Consider the following 26,523-nt stretch of genomic DNA (forward strand, 5'->3'; position numbering starts at 1 on the left):
GAAAAGTTCTGAGGACATAGTTGACTGGCTAACACAGGACACTCAATCTTCTTCAGCTTCCGCTCGGAACCTTGACGCACCATCCTCCTCCAGCTTAGCTTCAGGCACCTCTCAAGATACCACTCACCCGCCTGCCGCCACCACCAAAACTAGCACCACAGCAGCTTTACTTGGTATGTCAGAGGAGTTATTCACACATCCGTTTGAAGAAATGAGTGATGCGCAACCATTATTGCCAGAGGATGTAGATAACAGGGATATGTCTCAGGCAGGCAGCATTACACACATGGATGTACGGTGTGATGATGATGATGTTGTACCCGCTGCTGCTTCCTTTGCTGAGTTGTCAGATACAAGTGAAGCGGTTGATGATGACGATGCGTCCATGGATGTCACGTGGGTGCCCGCTCAGCAAGAAGAAGAACAGGGCGAAAGTTCAGATGGGGAGACAGAGAGGAGGAGGAGGAGGAGACGAGTTGGAAGCAGGGAACGGTCGTCGCAAGGAGCTGGTGGCACAGTCAGACAGCATGCATTGGCACCCGGGGTCAGCCCGACAGCACGCCAATCAACGCATGCTGTGTCCACCACCAGAATGCCGTCATTGCAGAGCTCAGCAGTGTGGAATTTTTTTTGTGTGTCTGCCTCTGACAACAGCAATGCCATTTGCAACCTGTGCCAAAAGAAACTGAGTCGTGGGAAGTCCAACACCCACCTAGGTACAACTGCTTTGCGTAGGCACATGATCGCACATCACAAACGCCTATGGGATCAACACATGAGTACAAGCAGCACACAAACTCAAACTAAGCCGCCATCCTACTCCTGGTCCAGCATCTTCAACCACGTCAACCACTGCTGTCCTCCTTGCCCCCTCTCAACCATCCGCCACTCAGTCTCCCGCCTTGAGCAGTTCCCGCTCATCTGCCCACAGTAATGTGTCTGTCAAGGACATGTTTGAGCGTAAGAAGCCAATGTCAGAAAGTCACCCCCTTGCCCAGCGTCTGACAGCTGGCTTGTCCGAACTATTAGCCCGCCAGCTTTTACCATACATGCTGGTGGAGTCTGAGGCGTTCAAAAAAATTGTAGCTATTGGGACACCACAGTGGAAGCTACCCGGACGAAATTTCTTTTCACAAAAGGCAATCCCCAACCTATACTCGATTGTGCAAAAGGAAGTAATGGCATGTCTGGCACACAGTGTTGGGGCAAGGGTCCATCAGACCACTGATACCTGGTCTGCAAAGCATGGTCAGGGCAGGTATATCACCTACACTGCGCATTGGGTAAACCTGCTGACTGCTGCCAAGCATGGAATGCATGGCTCTGCAGAGGAGTTGGTGACACCGCCACGACTTGCAGGCAGGCCTGCTGCCACCTCCTCTACTCCTCCTACTCCATCCTCTTCCATAACCTCATCGGCTGAGTCCTCTTCTGCTGCTGCGTCTTGCTCCACATCAACGGCACCCCCCCAGCTCCCCAGGTACTATTCCACATCCCGGATACGGCAGTGTCACGCCGTCTTGGGTTTGACTTGCTTGAAAGCAGAGTCACACCGGACAAGCACTCCTGTCTGCCCTGAACGCACAGGTGGAAAAGTGTCTGACTCCGCGGCAACTGGATATCGGCAAAGTGGTGTGTGACAACGGAAAAAATTTGTTAGCGGCATTGAAGTTGGGCAAGTTGACACATGTACCGTGCATGGCACATGTGTGTAATCTGATCGTACAACACTTTGTGTATAAGTACCCAGGCTTACAGGACGTCCTGAAGCTGGCCAGGAAGGTGTGTGGCCATTTCAGGCGTTCCTACACGGCCATGGCGCACTTTGCCGATATCCAGCGGCGAAACAACATGCCAGTGAGGCGCTTGATTTGCGACAGCCCGACACGTTGGAATTCAACACTCCTAATGTTCGACCGCCTGCTCCAACAAGAAAAAGCTGTTAATGAATATTTGTATGACCGGGGTGCTAGGACAGCCTCTGGGGAGCTGGGATTTTTTTTGCCACGTTACTGGATGCTCATACGCAATGCCTGTAGGCTCATGCGTCCTTTTGAGGAGGTGACAAACCTAGTCAGTCGCACCAAAGGCACCATCAGCGACATCATACCATTTGTTTTCTTCCTGGAGCGTGCCCTGCGAAGAGTGCTGGATCAGGCCGTAGATGAGCGTGAAGTGGAAGAGGAAGAGTTGTGGTCACCATCACCACCAGAAATAGCCTTATCAGCATCGCTTGCTGGACCTGCGGCAACACTGGAAGAGGATTGTGAGAAAGAGGAGTCAGAGGAGGAATGCGGCTTTGAGGAGGAGGAGGAAGACCAACCACAACAGGCATCCCAGGGTGCTCGTTGTTACAAATCGCTATTTGTAACTGGCCCTTTAAATGGAAAATTGCCCTGCTTCCCTGGATTGTGGAGAAGCCTATTTGCCAGCCTCCTTCCTCATGACTATGGCCCCTGGAAGATTGTGCCCCTGAAAACTTATTAACTTTGATTGGGTGTGTGTGGCCCTTTAAGAACCGTCTGGGGACATATTGTGACTTTGCTGAACAATACCCCTTTAAGACTATGTCCCCAGACCTGTAAAATAACTTGCCCCTGGCTTTCTCCCACTTGGTTCAGTAAATAGGGCTTACTGAACCAAGTACCACACAGGCGGACCACCCAGAAGTTAAAGTGTGCAGGCAATTTACCTCCCAGGCTGTGAGGTTACTGCAGGTTACTGCAGGCGTCCATCTTTGTTCATTCGAATGTGGTCAGCGGTGTATGCTAAAGATTCTGTGGAACTGAAATCGGCTACACATTTTACCGAACACCGCTGACCCTTACCTTCTCCTACACTTCGTTTTTCAGCTCCAGAGACATGAAATTGACCGACCGCACAGCCCAAATCTATGGAACTGTTTTGGGCAGGAAATTGTGCTTGCGGTCGGTCATAAAGGGACCTCCAGCTAACTTTTGATTTGGCTGATTTTTGGAAGTGTTTATGTTTGAAGTGCTGAGTTCAAATATGTAATTTTTATGGAGATTGAGTGTATAGTTTTAAAGTTACAGTGTATGTGTGAAAACTGTATTTTTACTGTATGCTATAATTATGTTATATGTTTATCTGAGGGGAGGAGACGTGGGGGTGGTACCATGTATGTTAATTTCAACCTCCCCCTGGGAGTGTCCTGTGTGTACCTTTTTGTAATAAAAAGCAGGCTGGGTGTCCCAGTCCTCAGTTCTTCTTGACCCTTCAAAACGTAGCCTTGTCTCGTTATTGGAGGGAATTGCTGTATTACACCGGGGATTGCTATGCTCTGCATATTCCCCTGAGCTTAATCACTTAGCTCTTTTAAGAGCTTGTTCCGGATACGCTCTCCTGGAGGAGAGGTCTTCCCCACACGGTCCTGGAGGACAGAAGCCGATCCAGGGTGGAAGGAAGACGGCGCGGCTCCAGTTAAGCTACGGCGGTTGTGGAGCCTGCGGTGGTTGTGGTGTCCAGTGCGGTGCTTGCTAGGAAGCGTCCATCAACGGAGGGTACTCGGTCGGAGTACACGGAGCTCCGTTACACTCGTTGTCACCTATCTGGTACCCGTAGTGTTTTACGTGGCTGGGGGGAAGAACATACCTTCATTGACATCACTTAGGAGGAGGAACTGGAAATTAGTAGCTCGGCATCCAACCTTGTGCAAATGGGGTCTTTCATGCTGTCGTGCCTGTTGAGGGACCCTCGTATAAAAATGCTGAAGGAGAACGACCTGTACTGGGTGTCCACGCTACTAGACCCCCGGTATAAGCAGAAAGTGGCAGAAAGTGGCGGAAATGCGAATTACAACAAGTCGGAAAGGATGCAGCATTTGCAAAATAAATTAAAAAGTATGCTTTACACAGCGTATAAGGGTGATGTCACAGCACATTGGGAATCTAACAGGGGGAGAGGTGGAAGTCATCCTCCTCCTCCCACGACCACGCCGGCAAGGACAGGACGCTTTAAAGACGTGTTGTTGATGGAGGACATGCGGACCTTTTTAAGTCCTACGCATCGCCACAGCCCTTCGGGATCCACCCTCAGAGAACGACTCGACCGACATGTAGCAGACTACCTCGCCTTAACTGCAGATATCGACACTCTGAGGAGCGATGAACCCCTTGACTACTGGGTGTGCAGGCTTGAACTGTGAACAAAATATACACAAGGTGTATAGTTGTGTAGGCGCTTCCAACTTAAAATAGACAATAAAAGTAAGTGTGACAGAAAGGTGTAATCCCTTAACACCTAAAGGTAAAGTGAAACAATTAAAATAATTCACACCCACTTAGAAAAATATACAGAGTAAAAAGGATATACCACCTATTGCAGATATAGATATGGTGGTTACATCTGTAAAACAAATGAGACATACATAGTGTTTTCCATATAGGTAAAAACAAACAATTATATCATATGAGGATTGAACTCACAAGGATGGAGCCTCTTAGGCTCTATGTACTTCGCTCTCGGGTGCCTATTAAGGCTTTCGATAATTTTCGATAATTTAGGTGCCTATTAAGGCTTTCGATAATTTTCAGTTGAAGACCCAGACTCCACGAATTCAAGAGTAAATAAGGGTTTATTAATTGATGAAATATTATATTAAAATATTAATAATATAGGACAAAAATAGGCAAATATATGTATAAAATACAGCGTGGTATGGTACTGCAATAATGGCCAAAATTAAAAGCAGCAAAGCACCACAGCATATACACAAAATAACAATACCGCCAAATGAAAGTCCCAGTAAAAAGTCCAGTAAAGTGCAAACGCGTTTCAGCCCTAGATAGGGCCTTCCTCAGTGCTAAATTCCTGGAGAACCTTCAGGGCTTAAGTAGCCCCCTTGATAAGTCCAACTGCATCCAGCTGTGCTTCAGAAATCCCGCCAGCCATATCACTTCCGGTTTTGGAAAAAAAAAATGTTTTATTAAAAAAAAATGTGACTTCCGGTTGGATGCGGTCATGTGATGTATTTGTGTTCCACCATGCGTTCCACACTCGGGCATGGTGGAATTGACTACAGAAAGTGTTCATATTGAAAGAGGGCATTTGCCCAAACAAATAATACAATAATATAGTAGAATAAATAAACAAATTGAGTAAGCTGTGAATAAATAAATCGGAATAGAAATATAAAATACAAAATATTTGTTAATATAGGTACATATAAAACATCATATATAAAATAGAAGAAATGTAACTCAGGGGGATGTGGAAGGGAGAGGAAACGTCCTAGAAGAAAAGATATTAATATAAAAATGTAACTATAATATTTAAAAAATATATAAAATATTATATTATAAAAAATGGACTAATTCAAAATCTATGTTGAGACCTTTAGGGCACATAGTGTCCAAAGTGAAAATCCATTTACCCTCTAACTTACTAAGTTCTCGGACATTATCCTCTCCTCTCCAATTCATCCGCTTCTTCCCAATAACCATAAAACTTAAGAGAGAAGTGTCACCATTATGAAATTCAATAAAATGTGCTGACACACTATGTTTAGTGTATCCCCTCCGTATGTTCCCCATGTGCTCCATAATGCGAGTTTTTAGGCTTCTAGTGGTCATGCCGACATACTGGAGCCCACAGGGACACCAGAGGAGATCCACCACATTAGTGGAGTGGCATGTGACAACATCACGTATTTTAAAACTAGTTCCTGTAACATTGGATTTAAACGTGCTCTGTGTATCTTTCTTAAAAGTAGTATTCTTGCACGGTAAGCACATTTTACATGGATGAAAACCTGGTCTTTGGTTAAAAACATTCTTGTCTCCCTGTTTGCAATTAATAAAGCTTTTAACCAAGTGATCTTTAATATTTTTAGCCCCTTTAAAAATAACCTTCGGTTTCTCACCTATGATATCTTTAAGATCCCCTGTGAACTGTGGCCTGAGCTATCCCAATTTGCGATAGAACTTCTGGCCTGCCCCGCTTCATGTGTCCTGTCAGAAAGGACCTTCAGTGCATCAGGAGGTATTGTCACTGAGAAGAGAAGTCGCCTAGGTCAAAAAAGTCTAGATTACCTCACCTTTATTAAGATGAATGAGGGATGGATCCCGAAGGGACTGACACTGAGCGATACATTCGACTAAAAAAGGCCTGATGAGATGAGCTGCCTTGGGCTAAAAATGGTCCACACGCTGCTGTATTTTAGCTCTGAATGCCAGTTGACTTGCGTGACTTATCCGCCACCAACTAGGGTTCAAGCCACAATGTTTTAGGGCACTTTCTGCCTGTGAAACAAACATCAATTTTTCTGGCTGCTGCTACAGCAGCAGCTGCAACAATACCTAATTTTTCAGGCATGTGTACATGCCTAATTTTTCGGCCCTCTGGTGCTGCACTGTGGCTTCAAAAACCAAACCAAAAAAAAGGCACATAGTGACCCTATGTAGGGGGAACAGTCCATATTCTGCTCTGTGTCAGTGTGTATCAGGGATTTGACTATCTTTATTCAGATTCAAAAATTACAATTCCAGGAAAAATGTAACAAACATTTACAAGAACATGTTATGCACATCATAGAAACAACGTTAACCTCTTTAAAGCCACAAACTTAAGACAAAAAATACGTACACACAATGTGTAAGGGTTTGAAAGAAAATTCTGAATCCTTACATATTTACTTTATCGTTTGTTTGATTTTTGTGAACCATATATAAACTACAATCAGCGTGAAAACTATAAAAACTCAAGTGGCCATGCTGATCAAATTAAATAGTATGCTTTACACAGCGTATAAGGGTGATGTCACAGCACAACGGGAATCTAACAGGGGAAGAGGTGAAAGTCATCCTCCTCCTCCCATGACCACGCCATATCTGCCAAGTGACCCTATGTAGGGGTAACAGTCTCTATTATGCTCTGTGTCAGTGTGTATCATGGTCTCTGAGGATGGGGAACAGTCTCTATTCTGCTCTGTGTCAGTGTGTATTAGGGGCTCTGAGGACAGGTGTCAGTCCATATCTGCCAAGTGACCCTATGTAGGGGTAACAGTCTCTATTCTGCTCTGTGTCAGTGTGTATCATGGTCTCTGAGGACAGGTGTCAATCCATATCTGCCAAGTGACCCTATGTAGGGGGAACAGTCTCTATTCTGCTCTGTGTCAGTGTGTATCATGGGCTCTGAGGACAGGTGTTAATCCATACCTGCCAAGTGACCCTATGTAGGGGGAACAGTCTCTATTCTGCTCTGTGTCAGCGTGTATCAGGGGCTTTGAGGACAGGTGTCAATCCATATCTGCCAAGTGACCCTATGTAGGGGGAACAGTCTCTATTCTGCTCTGTTTCAGTGTGTATCATGGGCTCTGAGGACATGTGTCAATCCATATCTGCCAAGTGACCCTATGTAGGGGTAACAGTCTCTATTCTGCTCTGTGTCAGTGTGTATCATGGGCTCTGAGGACAGGTGTCAATCCATATCTGCCAAGTGACCCTATGTAGGGGTAACAGTCTCTATTCTGCTCTGTGTCAGTGTGTATCATGGGCTCTGAGGACAGGTGTCAGTCCATATCTGCCAAGTGACCTTATGTAGGGGGAACAGTCTCTATTCTGCTCTGTGTCAGTGTGTATCATGGTCTCTAAGGACAGGTGTCAATCCATACCTGCCAAGTGACCCTATGTAGGGGAAACAGTTCCTATTCTGCTCTGTGTCAGTGTGTATCAGGGGCTTTGAGGACAGGTGTCAATCTATATCTGCCAAGTGAACCTATGTAGGGGGAACAGTCCCTATTCTGCTCTGTGTGAGGAGGAGGAACAGGACATGAGTAGCTTGGCATCCAACCTTGTGCAAATGGGGTCTTTCATGCTGTCGTGCCTGTTGAGGGACCCTCGTATAAAAAGGCTGAAGAATAACGACCTGTGCTGGGTGTCCACGCTACTAGACCCCCGGTATAAGCAGACAGTGGCGGAAATGTTACCGAATTACAAGTCGGAAAGGATGCAGCATTTGCTAAATAAATTAAAATGTATGCTTTACACAGCGTATAAGGGTGATGTCACAGCACAACGGGAATCTAACAGGGGAAGAGGTGAAAGTCATCCTCCTCCTCCCACGACCACGCCATATCTGCCAAGTGACCCTATGTAGGGGGAACAGTCCCTATTCTGCTCTGTGTCAGTGTGTATCAGGGATCCTTAGGATAGGTGTCAATCCATATCTGCCAAGTGACCCGATGTAGGGGGAACAGTCCCTATTCTGATCTGTGTCAGTGTGTATCAGGGAATTATGATGGGCCTAATTACAGAATCTTATCAACTAAAAACACTAAAACAGTCATACCTACCAATCGTCATGTATCTGGCGGAAGTGGTGCTGAATGGAAATTCATAGGGTGCAGCTATGACAAAACACACACTCTATGCTAATCTCTCTCTAATTCATGCTTTCATCTTTCAAATAAATCCATACCCCTAACAGCAGTGTCCAGTGAAGCAGGACGGGGTAAAAGGGTGGGCCACTGACGCAAATCATGTAATCAGAACTACCAAGAGGCGAACACACATGCGTGTCTGCCTAAAGAATTGGAAGGCCAGCCTGGCATGAATGCATGTCAGGCTGCCTGCCAATCATGCACGCTGGCCAACTAAGGACAGACAGACAGTACCCTGAGCTTGGCATAAATGTGTCTAACAAGGAGTTCGCTCCACGCTTTCTAAGGACTGTCCCCCTAGCACTCGCTGGTCCATTCCTCTCTTAACCTCCTTACTAGCAGGCAGAAGCTCCTGGTATATAGTCTGGGACAGAGAAAAGCTGTATGTAGTGAGTGTAGAAGAAAAGGAACATGTCACAGTGTTAGAGAGACTAAAGCAGCAAGTCAGCTTTACCTTAACTAATTTCATTGTCAGCCAGTCCGCACAAGTTTTGTTCCCATATATCCCTCTAAAGTTTCAATACTTAAGCAAGAGTATGTGAATGATAGTTAGGGTTGCCACCTTTCTTGGAAAAAAATACCGGCCTTACTAATTTGCATAATTAATTATGTATGTGTGTAAATCACAAGGAGTGACCTAAGAGAAAATTCTGTAAAATCACCAAAAAACTACTCACATTTTGCTGAATAAAAGATGGATTGTTACGAGTGTCTCCCTGTCACCCGGTGTCCCCTAGTCTTCCAGTGTCCTCATGTCTCCCAGTATCCCCTAGTGTCTGTCCCCTATGTATCACAATGCTTCAGTGCCCCATGTGTCTCAGTGCCCCATGTCTCCTAGTGTCCCCTCATGTCCCCATGTTGCCCAGTGTCACTTGGACACTAGGGTACACTTAAGAGACATGGGAATACTGTGAGACATTGGGACACTAGGGGACACAGACACTAGGGACACTGAGAGACTTAGGGACATTGGGAGATATGGGGACACAGACGCTATGGACACAGTGTCTCAGTGTCCCCATGTCTCCCAGTGTCCCCAAGTGCCTAGTGTCTCACAGCGTCCCCTAGTGTTTCAGTGTCCCCTGATCTTCCTTTGTCCCCAGGTCTCTCAATGTCCCCAAGTGTCTCAGTGTTCCCAGGTCACCCAGTGTCCCCTAGTGTCTCCCAGTGTCCCCATGTCTCCCTGCAGCCTTTACCCCATCCCTGCCTTCCCTGAGCTTTAGGATGTCTCTGCAGGCTGTGAGCTGCTGTCTGGACACTGTATGCTGTGTAGCTGCTCAGTGTGTAGAGATATGCGGTCACTTCCTATCCCTGCCTCTCTCCACACACAGTGATCCCCACTGGCCAGCGCAGGTATTGCAGAGTAATCTCTGTTTATACATAGAAATATGCCGGCATTTTATTGCCGGATTTACTGCATTACTGGCACTGGCCAGGCAGCCTCAAATACCATAAAATACCAGCCAGGTGGCAACCCTGGAGTAATGTGTATATAAAAAAAAAAAAAAAAAGATCAAATTAAAATAAATGTTTTCTTCTAAACCAATGGACCTATTCCATGGGCCTGGGCCTGGAGCTGCAGCTCCATCAGCCCCTATGTTAATTTGGCCCTGCTGATAACACATTTTCCACATTCAGAACATGAAAAAGGTTTTTCTTCTGTGGGATTTCTGTGATGTCTACCAAACTCTCTTTTACAGGCAAAACATTTCCCACATTCAGAACGTGAGACAGGCTTATCTCCTGTGTGAGTGCTTTGATGTGTTTCAAGACTTGCTTTACTGACTTAACATTTTCCACATAGCAACCAAGTAACATGGTGGGAAGTAGCAGAATTAAAAGGTAAAAGAGGACTGTGGCCCTTTAAGAGGACGTGAAACATAGGTTTGTGAAATAATAGTTACTATGTTTGATGCTATGGTCTGAGGAGATGGCTTTTGATGGACTTGTGCTGCCAGAAATGTTTCCATATGCCTTTGGCTGCAACACTTATTAGCTCCGAGTCCTGAGTAAAACTTATGAATGCTGTTGGTTGGGTCACAGACAGTAAGAGAGAGTCTGAGGTTAGATAAATCAATAAACTAGGGGTGAAAAGGCGTGCAGAAATTAGGTGAGAAAATTAAACCAATCAATGGGAGAGATTAGATAAGTGGAATTAATGAATGGGGAACATAAATTAACCAAACAGTATGTGCAATAACACTTACAAAACTAAACAAAGATTAACCTCTTTGTGACCAGACCATTTTAATTTTCTTACCATTAAGGACTAGGGCTGTTTTTAAATTTCTGGGGTGTTTGTGTGTTACGGGATTACCCTGTTAATTTTACCGTATACTATGTTTCGGTAGTATTACTATATAAAACACATTACAGGAACAGTCAGGACTATGTATTCGTGTATACGAACAAAGACCACACCCGGCCCTTGGCGTGTGCCGCCACTTAACCTTTTTCACCTCTAAAACAACTGAATGGCCGACCACCTTACAAGTGGAGTGTGCTTCCTATTGACCACCGGGAAGCTGCGGTCTGCGGTTAACCACAAGCCTAATTGACTGCCTCAGGGTGCCCTCGTTCGGATAAGAATTCACTAAACTGAAACTCCGAAAGACTCCCAAACAAGGACCACCTACACCCAGGCATGTGGCCACAATTAGAACGTTCGGTCTGCTGTTAACCGCAAGCCAAGTACCCCCCTTTCATGGCGGTCTCTGTTCGGCTCATGAAGGCCTGGGACAACCATCCACTGAGCGGTATTCATGCAACTGTTCATCCGTTACTCGCTCCAGGGGTTTTAGGCCCAGGTCCCGCTCTCTATTCACCGGCCTGAAAACATGGCCGCCATCTCGTGTTCGGGACAAAAAGGCACGAAAGGACTTTGTATTGAAAAGACTGGCTATACCGTTCGTGAGATCTGAACGCTATTTGCCTATCTGCTGCGCTCAGATCTGGGCTATCCAACGAATGGTAGAATATAAAATGTGTCTATTAAAATGTTACAGTTGTGTATTTTTATACTGTTTTACCTGTTACAATAACACGTGGGATTTGGGGCGCTTGGAGATAATTAAATTGCCATAACCGTTAGAGTCATTATCTCCAAGCTGGGCGGTGACTATTTCAAATGATATACTGTAATGCCATTGGTCGACTGTTTGTATTGTCCCTGTATCCCATCAGGTCCAGAGGGGGCTGTCCCTGGACCTGGGGTTTTGCATAAATAGCGATGTCTGTGTGCCATTAAAGCCTCGACTCGTTTTGTGGGAACAAGGGTATCCTAGCTGTACCATAGCTAGTGGGATTGCTTTATATTCGCAGGATTCTTATGTTATGCTGAACGAAACGGCGTTTCTCTCTCCACACTCGGGAACCAGGACATCCAAACGGTCCAGTCTTCAGCTAGCTTTGAGGTAACCATAACATTGTGTTTAGCTGTAATTTTCCTCTTACTCATTTACTGTACCCACACATTTTATATACCGTTTTTATCGCCATCAAATAGTCTAAGATACCATTATTTCCATTATATCATAAAATGTATTAAAAAATACACTTTTTTCTAACTTTGACCACCAAAATCTCTTACGCATCCTGAATTTAGAAATACCCAATGTTAAAATGTTCTTAGCTTTTTTTTGCAAGTTATAGGGCTATAAGCACAAGTAGGACATTGCCGTTTCAAAATATATATTTGTAAAAATGTATCAATAGTGGCATTGTAACACTGTTAGCTGTCATAAATCTCTGAATCACACCTCACATGTACATATTTTGTAAAGTAGACAACCCATGGTATTCAATATGGGGTATGTCCAGTCTTTTTTAGTAGCCACAAACACTGGCCAAAAGTAGCATTTAAAAAAACAATTATGAATGCTAACTTTTGCCAGTGTTTGTGACTAATTGGCTACTAAAAAAAACTGAACATACCCCATTTGCAACACCTTGGGTTTCCTTCTTTTGCAAATGGTATGCCATCATGGGGGTAACTCTCAATCCTGTGCTACCATATGCTCTCAAAGGCAAAGTAACAAATCTGGAAAATTTCAATGTAAAAAAAAGGAATTCAAGCCTTACATTTGACCCTGTAACTTTCAAAAACACTATAAAACTGTACATGGGGGTAATGTTATACTCGGGAGACTTCGCTGAACACAAATATTAGTGTTTTAAAACAGTAAAACGTATCACAACAATGATATCATCAGTATAAGTGCAGTTTGTGTGTGAAAAATGCAAAAAACTTTCTTCGACAATATAAACGCTGTGATATGTTTTACTGTTTTGAAACAATATTTGTGTTCAGCAAAGCCTTCCGAGTAAAACAGTACCCCCCATGAACAGGTTTTAGGGTGTCATGGACTTGCGGCCTGGGTTGTCAGGCAGGTCCCTCAAATTGCAATCAATAAAATGACTTAATTATATAAAAAATATTACATAAATATGCACATAGAATTTAAATATATGTACATATTTATATATGAAGTCTACCTGTATATTTATGAAATTATTTATGTAATTGTGTATTTTATATATATATATATATATATATATATATATATATACACACACACACATATATACACACACACACACACACACACTTATTTTAAATTTATGTGTGGCGAAACCAACCTCGCCACTGGGCCCTGGAGAAGCCTGTTTGCTAGCCTCCTACCTGCTGACTATGGCCCCTGGGTTATTTGGGGCATATTGTACTGTATATTGCTGCTACTGGCCCTTTTAACAGCATCTATGGACATATTGGGACTTTTGGGACTACTGTCCCTTTAAGACTGTGATACATATTCTAGTGTACTGCCTGTAATATTATATGTGTATTTGTGTGTTAAGTTTAACCTGGGATATGTATGCAGCATTCATCTGATTGTTCGGTAGAATCACTCCATTTATTATATTGAGTGAAACTACCGAACCAGACCACCCAGGAATAAGTGTGCCTCCAATTACAGTTTGCAACAATGTTGCAAACGGGTAATTGGCAATCAGTGTAATGTATTCTTTGTCCTCTGGGTGGCCGCCATTCGGGAAACAAACACGTGGCGGCGGCCATCTTAAACTACCGAACAGCGGTGTTTTGCCATCGAGTGTCTGGAACTAAAATCGTACACTTGACTAGGCAAACACCGCTGAGACCTCCATACTTCCAGAAATTCGTATGGAAACTACCGAATGACCCGCCGTTCGGTAGAAAGAACCCCATAAACAAGGGAATTCATTCAAACCCTCTCCAGGCTCTATAACACAGGCAATTCGCCTGTTTTCATTCCCTTGTTTGTGACCGACCGCAGGGCAAAAATGCATGGAACTGTTTTCGGATACTTTACCCATGCGGTCGGTCAAATCTTTGGAACCCCATATCTCACGAACCATTCATCCGAATTACTTGAATTTTGGATATGTTGTCCCCCTGAATAAGGGCTATCCAGCGATGCGGGATTTAAAGGTGTACCCCCGGGTTTTGGGGTACATCCAGAACTTGGCTTAAAAAGTGTACCGGATAATTGAGTTTAATGTTATCTGAGGGGAGGGGATGTGTGGGCTGAACCATGTATGTGATTGGTTATTTTATGCCTCCCCCTGGGTGTGGCCTGTATGTGGATTAGTGTAATAAAAGCCAGGCTGGATGAGCCAGTCCAGAGTTCCTGTTTTACCCTCAAAGTGATGTGTCGTCTCATTATTGGGGGAAGGATTTATTGTATGCTGTTCCAGTTGACTGCTAGGAGTACAAGCCTATTCGTATGATTCCTATTCAATGGTCTACAGCATTCATATGCTTGGGAGAATTTAAAAGGTTTCTCGGATTCGGTGATTGTGGTGTCTGCCAGAGTGCTTGGAGTCCTCAGGAAGCACTAGGAGCATCCATTAACGGAGGTACCAAGTCGGGGTGCCAGGCGATCCGTTACATTGGTGGCAAGCAGTGGGATGGCGTCCTAGTGTGAGGTAAAGCAGCTCGGAGACACAGTTTGTTTGGATTTACAAATTGAGGGCAACGCTAGCAGTCGTGCAGCGCCCCTGGGAGCAGACAAGTATGGAAGGTTCTGGCTCTGGAGATGATTGGCTGGCCGAGGTGAGGCAGCGAGTGGCTGAGTATGGGGATGATATACCCATGGAGACACGCCGGGTGATCTGGAACCAGGTCATGGCCGAGCGAAACACAAGGCTGGACCGAGAATTCCGGTTGGCAAAAGAGAGGAAGTATGCTCAGCAGCAGGAGCGTTACAGCAGCCGGGTAGAGGCTGCATCCGAGGAGGTTAGCCGTCTTTCCCTGAGGCGGCGGGAGGAACCCGAAGTGGGGGTCCTCATAGACTGGTCCTGTGAGGAACCACAACAGGCAGGTAGAGATGGGACCAAGGTCACTCCACCGGGATGCTGGGCAGCCGGCCCAGATCCCCAGCAGCAGCCAGAGTTGCCAGGTGGGGAAGCAGGTGGCCCTTACTCACAAATGTTGAGGGGCCTCACGGATTGGTCCTGGGAAGACCCACCGATGGCAGGTGGAGATGGGACTGCGGTCGCTCTACCGGCCCTACAGGGATGCTGGGCAGTCGGCCCAGATCCCCAGCGGCAGTGTGCGTTACAGGGAGCTGAAGGTGCCGTTCTTGCTCCCCAGCGGCAGTCTACGGTGCAGGGAGAGGAGCCTGTTATCCCCTCTCCCCAGCGGTTGAAGGTGTGTAAGGGAGAGGAGTTTGTTACCCCCTCTCCCCAGCGGCAGCTTAGCACACCAAGGGGAGACAGTAAGCCCCACACCAGCGCAGATGGGACCGTGGTCTCTGCGCCCAAGTTACAGGGAGCTGAAGGGGCCGTCCTCCCTCCCCAGCGGCAGTGTGATTTGTTGGGAATTGGGAGCCCAGTCTCCATTCCCCAGCGGCAGTGTGAATCACAGGGAATTGGGAGCCCAGTCTCCATTCCCCAGCGGCAGGCTGAGTTACAGGGGGCAGAGGTAGTTGGTCCTTCCCCCCAGCAGCAGAGTGATATGCCGGGAAGGCAGTGTGAAGTGCAGGGAGAGGAGAGCAGCGTCCTCCCTCCCCAGCGGAAGGCTGAGTTACAGGGGGCAGAGGTAGTTGGTCCTACCCCCCAGCAGCAGCATGATTGTTTGGGAATAGAGAGCCCAGTCTCTATTCCCCAGCAGCAGGACACTGAATTGGGAGGAGAGACAGTCGGTCTCCCTCCACAAAGACTGAAAGTAGGCATGGGAGAGGAGATTGTTACCACCTCTCCCCAGCGACGGATCATCGATGGGCAGAGTGTTCTAATGGGAGAGGAGCTGGTTACCACCTCTCCCCAGCGACAGCTTAATGTACCAGGGGGAGACTGTAAGCCCCACACCTGTGCAGATGGGACCGTGGTCTCTGCACTTCCAGCACAGGGGGTAGGGACGGTCGGTCCTGCCCCCCCACAACAGGGCTGTTTAGCCAAAGGGGAGACAGTCTGTCTCCAGCAGCAGAGCTGTGTAACTAAAGGGGAGACAGTCGGTCTCCAGCAGCAGAGCTGTGTAACTCAAGGGGAGACAGTCGGTCTCCAGCAGCAGAGCTGTGTAACTCAAGGGGAGACAGTCGGTCTCCAGCAGCAGAGCTGCGCAGCTAAAGGGGAGGCAGTCGGTCTCCAGCAAGGCTCCAACCAGACTACTCCCGGGATAGTGCTGGCACCAGGGCAGAGTACCGCTGGGCTCTGCCCACTCAGCAACCCACCAAAACAGCCTACCAGTCCCCCACACAGCCATGGTGAGGCACCTGGACAAGTTTTTCTCTTACTCAGGTGTAGTAACCATTTATTGTGGGTGGGCTGTACTGCTGTTTCTGTTTTGTGGGTGGGCTGCTGGACTAACAAGGGCACTGACCGGCAAGAGGTCAGGTACCCTGTTAGTCTGTTTGTAAAAGGGGAGAAATGTGGCGAAACCAACCTCGCCACTGGGCCCTGGAGAAGCCTGTTTGCTAGCCTCCTACCTGCTGACTATGGCCCCTGGGTTATTTGGGGCATATTGTACTGTATATTGCTGCTACTGGCCCTTTTAACAGCATCTATGGACATATTGGGACTTTTGGGACTACTGTCCCTTTAAGACTGTGATACATATTCTAGTGTACTGCCTGTAATATTATATGTGTATTTGTGTGTTAAGTTTAACCTGGGATATGTATGCAGCATTCATCTGATTGTTCGGTAGAATCACTCCATTTATTATATTGAGTGAAACTACCGAACTAGACCACCCAGGAATAAGTGTGCCTCCAATTACAGTTTGCAACAATGTTGCAAACGGGTAATTGGCAATCAGTGTAATGTATTCTTTGTCCTCTGGGTGGCCGCCATTCGGGAAACAAACACGTGGCGGCGGCCATCTTAAACTACCGAACAGCTGTGTTTTGCCGTCGAGTGTCTGGAACTAAAATCGGACACTTGACTAGGCAAACACCGCTGAGACCTCCATACTTCCAGAAATTCGTATGGAAACTACCGAATGACCCGCCGTTCGGTAGAAAGAGCCCCATAAACAAGGGAATTCATTCAAACCCTCTCCAGGCTCTATAACACAGGCAATTCGCCTGTTTTCATTCCCTTGTTTGTGACCGACCGCAGGGCCAAAATGCATGGAACTGTTTTCGGATACTTTACCCATGCGGTCGGTCAAATCTTTGGAACCCCATATCTCACGAACCATTCATCCGAATTACTTGAATTTTGGATATGTTGTCCCCCTGAATAAGGGCTATCCAGCGATGCGGGATTTAAAGGTGTACCCCCGGGTTTTGGGGTACATCCAGAACTTGGCTGAAAAAGTGTACCGGATAATTGAGTTTAATGTTATCTGAGGGGAGGGGATGTGTGGGCTGAACCATGTATGTGATTGGTTATTTTATGCCTCCCCCTGGGTGTGGCCTGTATGTGGATTAGTGTAATAAAAGCCAGGCTGGATGAGCCAGTCCAGAGTTCCTGTTTTACCCTCAAAGTGATGTGTCGTCTCATTATTGGGGGAAGGATTTATTGTATGCTGTTCCAGTTGACTGCTAGGAGTACAAGCCTATTCGTATGATTCCTATTCAATGGTCTACAGCATTCATATGCTTGGGAGAATTTAAAAGGTTTCTCGGATTCGGTGATTGTGGTGTCTGCCAGAATGCTTGGAGTCCTCAGGAAGCACTAGGAGCATCCATTAACGGAGGTACCAAGTCGGGGTGCCAGGCGATCCGTTACATTATGTAATTATTTTTACTTTTTAAAATGATTTATTTTTATAATATATACACACACAATATATACAGACCAGGACCGCCGGGCTCATTACAAGCTTTGCAGCAGCTCCGTTCATCTTCCCCAGTCTAACTCTCGCGAGACCCATGGCCGTCAGAGCCAAATTTAACAGTAATATCAAAGGGGAGAAAAGTAAAGAGGGGCTCTTTAGAGTTAACACAATCGCAACACCAATGCATCATTTATACGTTGCTACTGTCAAAAGGTATTATATATTGTGTCAGGATGAGAGCAATTCACAGCATTAGAGGTTTTATTCCCATGTTAATTCATAAGCACGTTATAAAAACTCTACTGTGTCAGTTATGTTTAACAAAATCTGGTTTACTGACAAAACTATTTCTCCATTATGTACATGAGAAAGGTTTCTCACCTGTGTGGATTCTCTGATGTGTAACAAGATTTGAGTGCCTGCTAAAACTTTTCCCACATTCAGAACATGAGAAAGGTTTCTCTCCTGTGTGAGTTCTCTGATGTGTAACAAGATTTGAGTGATCGTTAAAGCATTTCCCACATTCACCACATGAGAAAGGTTTCTCTCCTGTGTGAGTTCTCTGATGTGAAGCAAGATTTGAGTGCCCGCTAAATGTTTTCTCACATTCAGAACATGAGAAAGGTTTCTCTCCTGTGTGAGTTCTCTGATGCTTAACTAGAGTTGTGTTATGTCTAAACCATCTCCCACATTCAGAACATGAGAAAGGTTTCTCTCCTGTGTGGATTCTCTGATGTGAAGCAAGATTTGAGTGCCCGCTAAAAGATTTCTCACATTCAGAACATGAGAAAGGTTTCTCTCCTGTGTGAGTTCTCTGATGCTTAGCTAGAGCTGAGTTATGGCTAAAACATTTCCCACATTCAGAACATGAGAAAGGTTTCTCTCCTGTGTGAGTTCTCTGATGCTTAACTAGAGTTGAGTTATGGTTAAAACATTTCCCACATTCAGCACATGAGAAAGGTTTCTCTCCTGTGTGAGTTCTCTGATGTTTAACAAGATTTGAGTGCAAGCCAAAACATTTCCCACATTCAGCACATGAGAAAGGTTTCTCTCCTGTGTGAGTTCTCTGATGCTTAACTAGAGTTGAGTTATGGTTAAAACATTTCCCACATTCAGCACATGAGAAAGGTTTCTCTCCTGTGTGAGTTCTCTGATGTGTAACAAGATTTGAGTGCCTGCTAAAACTTTTCCCACATTCAGAACATGAGAAAGGTTTCTCTCCTGTGTGAGTTCTCTGATGTGTAACAAGATTTGAGTGATCGTTAAAGCATTTCCCACATTCACCACATGAGAAAGGTTTCTCTCCTGTGTGAGTTCTCTGATGTGAAGCAAGATTTGAGTGCCCGCTAAATGTTTTCTCACATTCAGAACATGAGAAAGGTTTCTCTCCTGTGTGAGTTCTCTGATGCTTAACTAGAGTTGTGTTATGTCTAAACCATCTCCCACATTCAGAACATGAGAAAGGTTTCTCTCCTGTGTGGATTCTCTGATGTTTAACAAGATTTGAGTGCCCGCTAAAACATTTTCCACATTCAGAACATGAGAAAAGTTTCTCTCCTGTGTGAGTTCTCTGATGTGAAGCAAGATTTGAGTGCCCGCTAAAAGATTTCTCACATTCAGAACATGAGAAAGGTTTCTCTCCTGTGTGAGTTCTCTGATGCTTAGCTAGAGCTGAGTTATGGCTAAAACATTTCCCACATTCAGAACATGAGAAAGGTTTCTCTCCTGTGTGAGTTCTCTGATGCTTAACTAGAGTTGAGTTATGGTTAAAACATTTCCCACATTCAGCACATGAGAAAGGTTTCTCTCCTGTGTGAGTTCTCTGATGTTTAACAAGATTTGAGTGCAAGCCAAAACATTTCCCACATTCAGCACATGAGAAAGGTTTCTCTCCTGTGTGAGTTCTCTGATGTATAACAATTTCTGACGGCCAGCGAAAACATTTTCCGCATTCAGAACATGAGAAAGGTTTTGTGTTTATGATCTCCTTTGTAGACATATAGGGTTCTGAGAGATTGCTTGAGTTTGGAGAGCGGGAATCCTTGGTTGTCTTATTAGAAGATTTCTTCATAATCTTGCTTAGTATATTTCTGTTGTTGTCCTGTCCTTTAGAAAAACTTCTGCTGCTGGAAATATCTGGAAAAAAAAAAAAAATGTACTGGGAGTTATGAAAAAAAAAAAAAAATCTTTAACTGATGTATGGTTTACCATACTTAAAAACTGACTTTATTTTCATGAAACATCAAAAATATGACTATGAAACATTATGGTGATTAAGTAATACCTAAAATAGTAAAATATGTGTGCGCTCTTATTCCCATGATAATATAAAAATTGAGAATACAATGGTGACTGTATAGTCATGCTAGTACATTTTGCTCACCGTGAAAGTTAGCTCATAATAAACAGTGAGTAACAAAAATGTCAGCATAGTTTAGAGTAAGGTAAGGAGAGGTATTCGGGCATGTTAGGCAATATGGCCTGGCCAGTGTTTGCCTTACGGACTGAGGGAGTTGGTGAATTCGTACAGTTTGCCGTTCGGGAGATTGGTGCTTGCAGTAGCTGCTGGTCTATGGAAGAGGGGATTATCGCCTAAATGATTTTTATCCCCTTTTGAGCGAAACGGTCCGTTACAAACACTGTTCGTGAAACGAACAAACTACCGAATGGGAGACCACACACAGGACGTCGTGTGGCACCCATTAAACATTGCAACATTGTTTCCATTGGCAATTATAGAGATTCAGGGTGGCCGCCGTTCGGCTACCGACCACGCGGCAGTCGGCCACCTTGGATCCTTTGTTAGCCCAGCGGTATTTGGCCGTCGAGCGCCTGGAACTAAAATCGGCTACTCAACGGCACGAATACCGCTGAACTTCCATGCCGTTCGGGCGCTCCGGTAGTTTGTTCCCCTAATGTCAATCGGTACTTTGAAGGTAACTAGAAAATAATGTGTGTTTTGTGCGGCGTTAGGTTAGGTATGCTGGGATCTGAGCGGTATTTTCACGAAATGTGTGCTCAGACCCCAGCTATCTACCGAACGTCCATTCGTTTAAATAAAGTGAATAATGTAATAGTTATGAGTTTTCATGTAAAATGTCAGTTCTGCTGCACGGAGGGATAATCCACTTAACTGTATATTCTAGTGGGAGTATCCCTCTCGTACAGCAGTGCATGATGGGAGAAAGGTCCAGGTTGTTCAGTTCCCCATGTAGTCCCCTACTGTACAACCCCTGTAATGTCAGTAGGGAAATCCCATAAATATGATTCAAAGCTCAGTTGACTCCCAGCCTATGTGTGGCAAACCTAGCCACTTCAGACTATATAACTGGGACTTTAAAGGTTGTCCAGAACACTGCTGCCTTATTCTGCTTTAATGTACTGTGCTTACTGTATTGAAATGTATTTTTGCCTGTAATCCCTATAGAATTCGTATGCTAGCAGCCGAAAGCCGCTAGCATTTACATGGTTGTTTCACGAACAGCAGCTTTACTGGCTGTTCGTGAAACGAACTAAGTACCGAACCCAAGCCCACACACTGAGGGTCGTGTGGCACCAATTACCAGATTGCAACATTGTTGCAATCGGTAGTTAAGTGCGTTCCTGGGTGGCCGTCGTTCGACTACCAACCACGCGGCGGTCGGCCATCTTGGATCCTTTGTCTCCCCAGCGGTGTTTGGTAGTCGAGCGCGTGGAACTGACAACGGCTACTCGACGGCACAAACACCGCTGTACTTCCAGGCCGTTCGGGAGCTCCGGTCTTCTCCTATTGTGATTCCCCATCGGTGTTCGGTACTTTCAAACAAATTTAATAAGAGTGTATTTCGTGCGGCGTTCGGTTGTTTTAGCTGGGATCTGAGCGGGATTCACACAACATGTGTTTCGTCCGGTTACTGGGGGATTTCGGATATTGCCTTACTTTTCAGCGCTGACTGTGGATTACCTTTAATACCAGCGGAGATCGTGGGATTTAATATTGCCGCTCCGCTACACTATGTGTCGTCTAGTTCTTGGGAAGGAAGGATTCATACAACGCTACCGGAATTATTGTATGCTGTATTTATTTGCCTGGATAATTTTATGCTGTTCATGTTACCCAGCGTAGATACTGTGGATTATACTACCTCTCCGCTACACTGATAATAAACATGTCGCTCTGTATAATAATACTGAGTATCTATACACTGATAATAAACATGTCGCTCTGTATAATGATACTGAGTATCTATACGCTAATAAACATGTCGCTCTGTATAATGATACTGAGTATCTATACACTGATAATAAACATGTCACTCTGTATAATAATACCGAGTATCTTTACGCTGATAAACATGTCGCTCTGTATAATAATACCGAGTACCTGTTATGTTTGATGATAGCTGGCTGTTGTGCAGAGAATTCCCCCCAGCACTTTGTATACAGACAGATACTCAGCACTCTCTTATAGCTGATCAGCATGGAGGAGTATTAGATTAGGGACACCCTTAGTCCTGTCACACAGGGGGAGGGGAGGGGGGGGGGACAAAGAAGAAAAAGGAACCTTGAACAGTTACAATTTCCGGAATGTATAGAGGGATGGGAGGTGTGGCAAACCTAGCAACTTCTGGACTATAATGTAGAAAGGTTGTCTGTAGGCTGTATTGGGTGCTGTGTATATTTTGCTGTGTGTGTACTGTACTATGGTAGTTCGCATGCTGGCAGCCGTAAGCTACCAGCATGCAAGTGCTTCGTTCGACGAACAGCGGCTATCTGGGCTGTTCATCAAACGAATACGGGCTCCCCTGATGGACCACACACTTAGAGTCGTGTGGCGCTTGTTAACCGATTGCAACAATGTTGCAATCGGTAATTACAGGCTCTCCTAGGTGGCCGTCGTTCGACTACCGACCATGCGGCGGTCGGCCATCTTGGATTCGCTATTCTTCAGCGGTGTTTGGTCGTTGAGCGCCTGGAACTGAAAATGGCTACTCGACGACACGAACACCGCTGTCTTTCCAGGCCGTTCGGGAGCCCGGTGTTCGGTAGGATCGTTCCCCTAAGTACAAATCGACAGATTGAGGGGAACTTCCATGTATAACTGTAACGGACCGTTTCACTTACAAGAGGATAAAACCCAGTTTAGTCGATAATCCCCTTTTCCATAGACCAGCAGCTACTGCAAGCACCAATCTCCCGGACTGCAAACTGTACAAATCTCCCAACTCCCGAACTGGAAACACACGAACCCTGGAATAGCTGAACAGGAAAAGCATATAATCCGCTTACACTCCTGGCAGTCAGCATACAATCCAATTCCCCAAAAAATACAATACAGAGACTGCCGTACAATACACAGAGCTGGGTACAATACAGAGACTGCCATACAATACACAGAGCAGGATACAATACAGAGACTGCCATACAATACACAGAGCAGGATACAATACAGAGACTGCCATACAATACACAGAGCAGGATACAATACAGAGACTGCCATACAATACACAGAGCTGGGTACAATACAGAGACTGCCATACAATACACAGAGCTGGGTACAATACAGAGACTGCCATACAATACACAGAGCTGGGTACAATACACAGAGCTGGGTACAATACACAGAGCTGGGTACAATACACAGAGCTGGGTACAATACACAGAGCTGGGTACAATACACAGAGCTGGGTACAATACAGAGCCTGACATACAATACACAGAGCCTGTCATACAATACACAGAGCCTGTCATACAATACACAGAGCCTGTCATACAATACAGAGACTGCCATACAATACAGAGACTGCCATACAATACACAGAGCTGGGTACAATACAGAGACTGCCATACAATACACAGAGCTGGGTACAATACAGAGACTGCCATACAATACACAGAGCTGGGTACAATACAGAGACTGCCATACAATACACAGAGCTGGGTACAATACAGAGACTGCCATACAATACACAGAGCTGGGTACAATACAGAGACTGCCATACAATACACAGAGCTGGGTACAATACAGAGACTGCCATACAATACACAGAGCTGGGTACAATACAGAGACTGCCATACAATACACAGAGCTGGGTACAATACAGAGACTGCCATACAATACACAAAGCTGGATACAATACAGAGACTGCCATACAATACACAGAGCTGGATACAATACAGAGAATGCCATACAATACACAGAGCGCCATACAATACACAGAGCCGGGTACAATACAGAGACTGCCATACAATACACAGAGCCGGGTACAATACAGAGACTGCCATACAATACACAGAGCCGGGTACAATACACAGAGCTGGGTACAATCCAGAGACTGCCATACAATACACAGACTGTCATACAATACACAGAGCTGGGTACAATACAGAGACTGCCATACAATACAGACACTGCCATACAATACACAGAGCGCCGTACAATACACAGAGCGCCGTACAATACACAGAGCGCCGTACAATACACAGAGCGCCGTACAATACACAGAGCTGGGTACAACACAGAGACTGCCATACAATACACAGAGCTGGGTACAATACAGAGACTGCCATACAATACACAGAGCAGGATACAATACAGAGACTGCCATACAATACACAGAGCTGGGTACAATACAGAGACTGACATACAATACACAGAGCCTGTCATACAATACACAGAGCTGGATACAATACACAGAGCTGGATACAATACACAGAGCTTGGTGCAATACAGAGACTGCCATACAATACACAGAGCTGGGTACAATACAGAGACTGCCATACAATACACAGAGCTGGGTACAATACAGAGACTGCCATACAATATACAGAGCTGGGTACAATACAGAGACTGCCATACAATATACAGAGCTGGATACAATACAGAGATTGACATACAATACACAGAGCTGGATACAATACAGAGACTGCCATACAATACACAGAGCTGGATACAATACAGAGACTGCCATACAATATACAGAGCTGGATACAATACAGAGACTGCCATACAATACACAAAGCTGGATACAATACACAGAGCTGGATACAATACAGAGACTGCCATACAATACACAAAGCTGGATACAATACACAGAGCTGGATACAATACAGAGACTGCCATCAGGGCTGCCACCAGAAATTTTGGGGCCCCTGACACAGCCTACGGTCTGGGCCCCCCAGGGCCCGCCCCCAAGTCAGACCACATGACCCGCCCCAAGTCCACCCCCATAACCCGCCCCCAAATGCACCCACAGGGCCCATCTTAAGTCTACCCACAAGGATGAGGTGTCTGTGTACTGAATTTGTTTGTGTGTGTATAGTGGCTATAAAATGTGTGTAGTGGATACAAAGTGCGTGAGTAAAGTGGATACGCTGTTTATAATGGATTCAGATTGTATGTTTGTGTAGTGGACAGAATGTGTATGTATAGTAAATGCAGAGTGTGTGTTTGTGTACTGGATGTAGTATGTGAATAGTGAATACAGAGTGTGTGTTTGTGTAGTGGATGTAGTGTGTGTATAGTTAATGCAGAGTGTGTGTTTGTGTAGTGGAAGTAGTGTGTGTATAGTGAATGCAGTGTGTGTTTGTGTAGTAGATGATGTGTGTGGTGAATGCAGTGTGTATTTGTGTAGTGGATGCTGTGTGTGTGTGTGTAGTGGATGATGTGTGTAGTGGATGCAGTTTGTGTGTTTATGTAGTGGATGCAGTTTGTGTGTTTATGTAGTGGATGCAGTGTGTGGTTATGTAGTGGATGCAGTGTGTGGTTGTGTAGTGGATGCAGTGTGTGGTTGTGTAGTGGATGCAGTGTGTGGTTGTGTAGTGGATGCAGTGTGTGGTTGTGTAGTGGATGCAGTGTGTGGTTGTGTAGTGGATGCAGTGTGTGGTTGTGTAGTGGATGCAGTGTGTGGTTGTGTAGTGGATGCAGTGTGTGGTTGTGTAGTGGATGCAGTGTGTGGTTGTGTAGTGGATGATGTGTATGGTTGTGTAGTGGATGATGTGTATGGTTGTGTAGTGGATGCAGTTTGTGTTTATGTAGTGGATGCAGTTTGTGTTTATGTAGTGGATGATGTGTATGGTTGTGTAGTGGATGATGTGTATGGTTGTGTAGTGGATGATGTGTATGGTTGTGTAGTGGATGATGTGTATGGTTGTGTAGTGGATGATGTGTATGGTTGTGTAGTGGATGCAGTTTGTGTGTTTATGTAGTGGATGATGTGTGTGGCTGTGTAGTGGATGATGTGTGTGGCTGTGTAGTGGATGATGTGTGTGGCTGTGTAGTGGATGATGTGTGTGGCTGTGTAGTGGATGATGTGTGTGGCTGTGTAGTGGATGATGTGTGTGGCTGTGTAGTGGATGATGTGTGTGGCTGTGTAGTGGATGATGTGTGTGGCTGTGTAGTGGATGATGTGTGTGGCTGTGTAGTGGATGATGTGTGTGGCTGTGTAGTGGATGATGTGTGTGGCTGTGTAGTGGATGATGTGTGTGGCTGTGTAGTGGATGATGTGTGTGGCTGTGTAGTGGATGATGTGTGTGGCTGTGTAGTGGATGATGTGTGTGGCTGTGTAGTGGATGCAGTTTGTCTGTTTTATGTAGTGGATGATGTGTGTGGTTGTGCAGTGGATGCAGTTTGTCTGTTTGGTGTGTGTGTATGTGTGTGTTTGTTTTGGATGTGTGACAAATGCTGCTGGGATTTTTTTTTTTTTATGTAGAATTTGTATAATGAAAAAATATGTATTCCCCCCTCCCTGCCTCTTACCTGTAGCCAGGGAGGGGGGACACTGGATTCCCTGGTGGCCCGGTGGCTCCGCTTATTGGGGCAGCAAGGAGGAGCCCAGCAGACTCCCTCCATGTTCTCCCTCCTGCCAGCCACTGCTCTATG

At 45.4% G+C, this 26,523-nt stretch overlaps 1 protein-coding gene across 1 annotated transcript in view; it reads right to left on the bottom strand.

Moving 5' to 3' along the window:
* Positions 1-19,734, bottom strand: part of LOC134569299 (zinc finger protein 850-like) — a 120,110-nt gene extending 100,376 nt beyond the window's left edge. The window contains exon 1 of the mRNA XM_063428216.1: positions 18,045-19,734. Coding sequence (XP_063284286.1) covers positions 18,045-19,734 — 1,690 coding nt within the window. The remainder of the gene's footprint in view (positions 1-18,044) is intronic.
* Between the last annotated feature and the right edge of the window lie 6,789 nt (positions 19,735-26,523).

Source organism: Pelobates fuscus, chromosome 7, assembly GCF_036172605.1.
Source record: "Pelobates fuscus isolate aPelFus1 chromosome 7, aPelFus1.pri, whole genome shotgun sequence".
Lineage (NCBI taxonomy): Eukaryota > Metazoa > Chordata > Amphibia > Anura > Pelobatidae > Pelobates > Pelobates fuscus.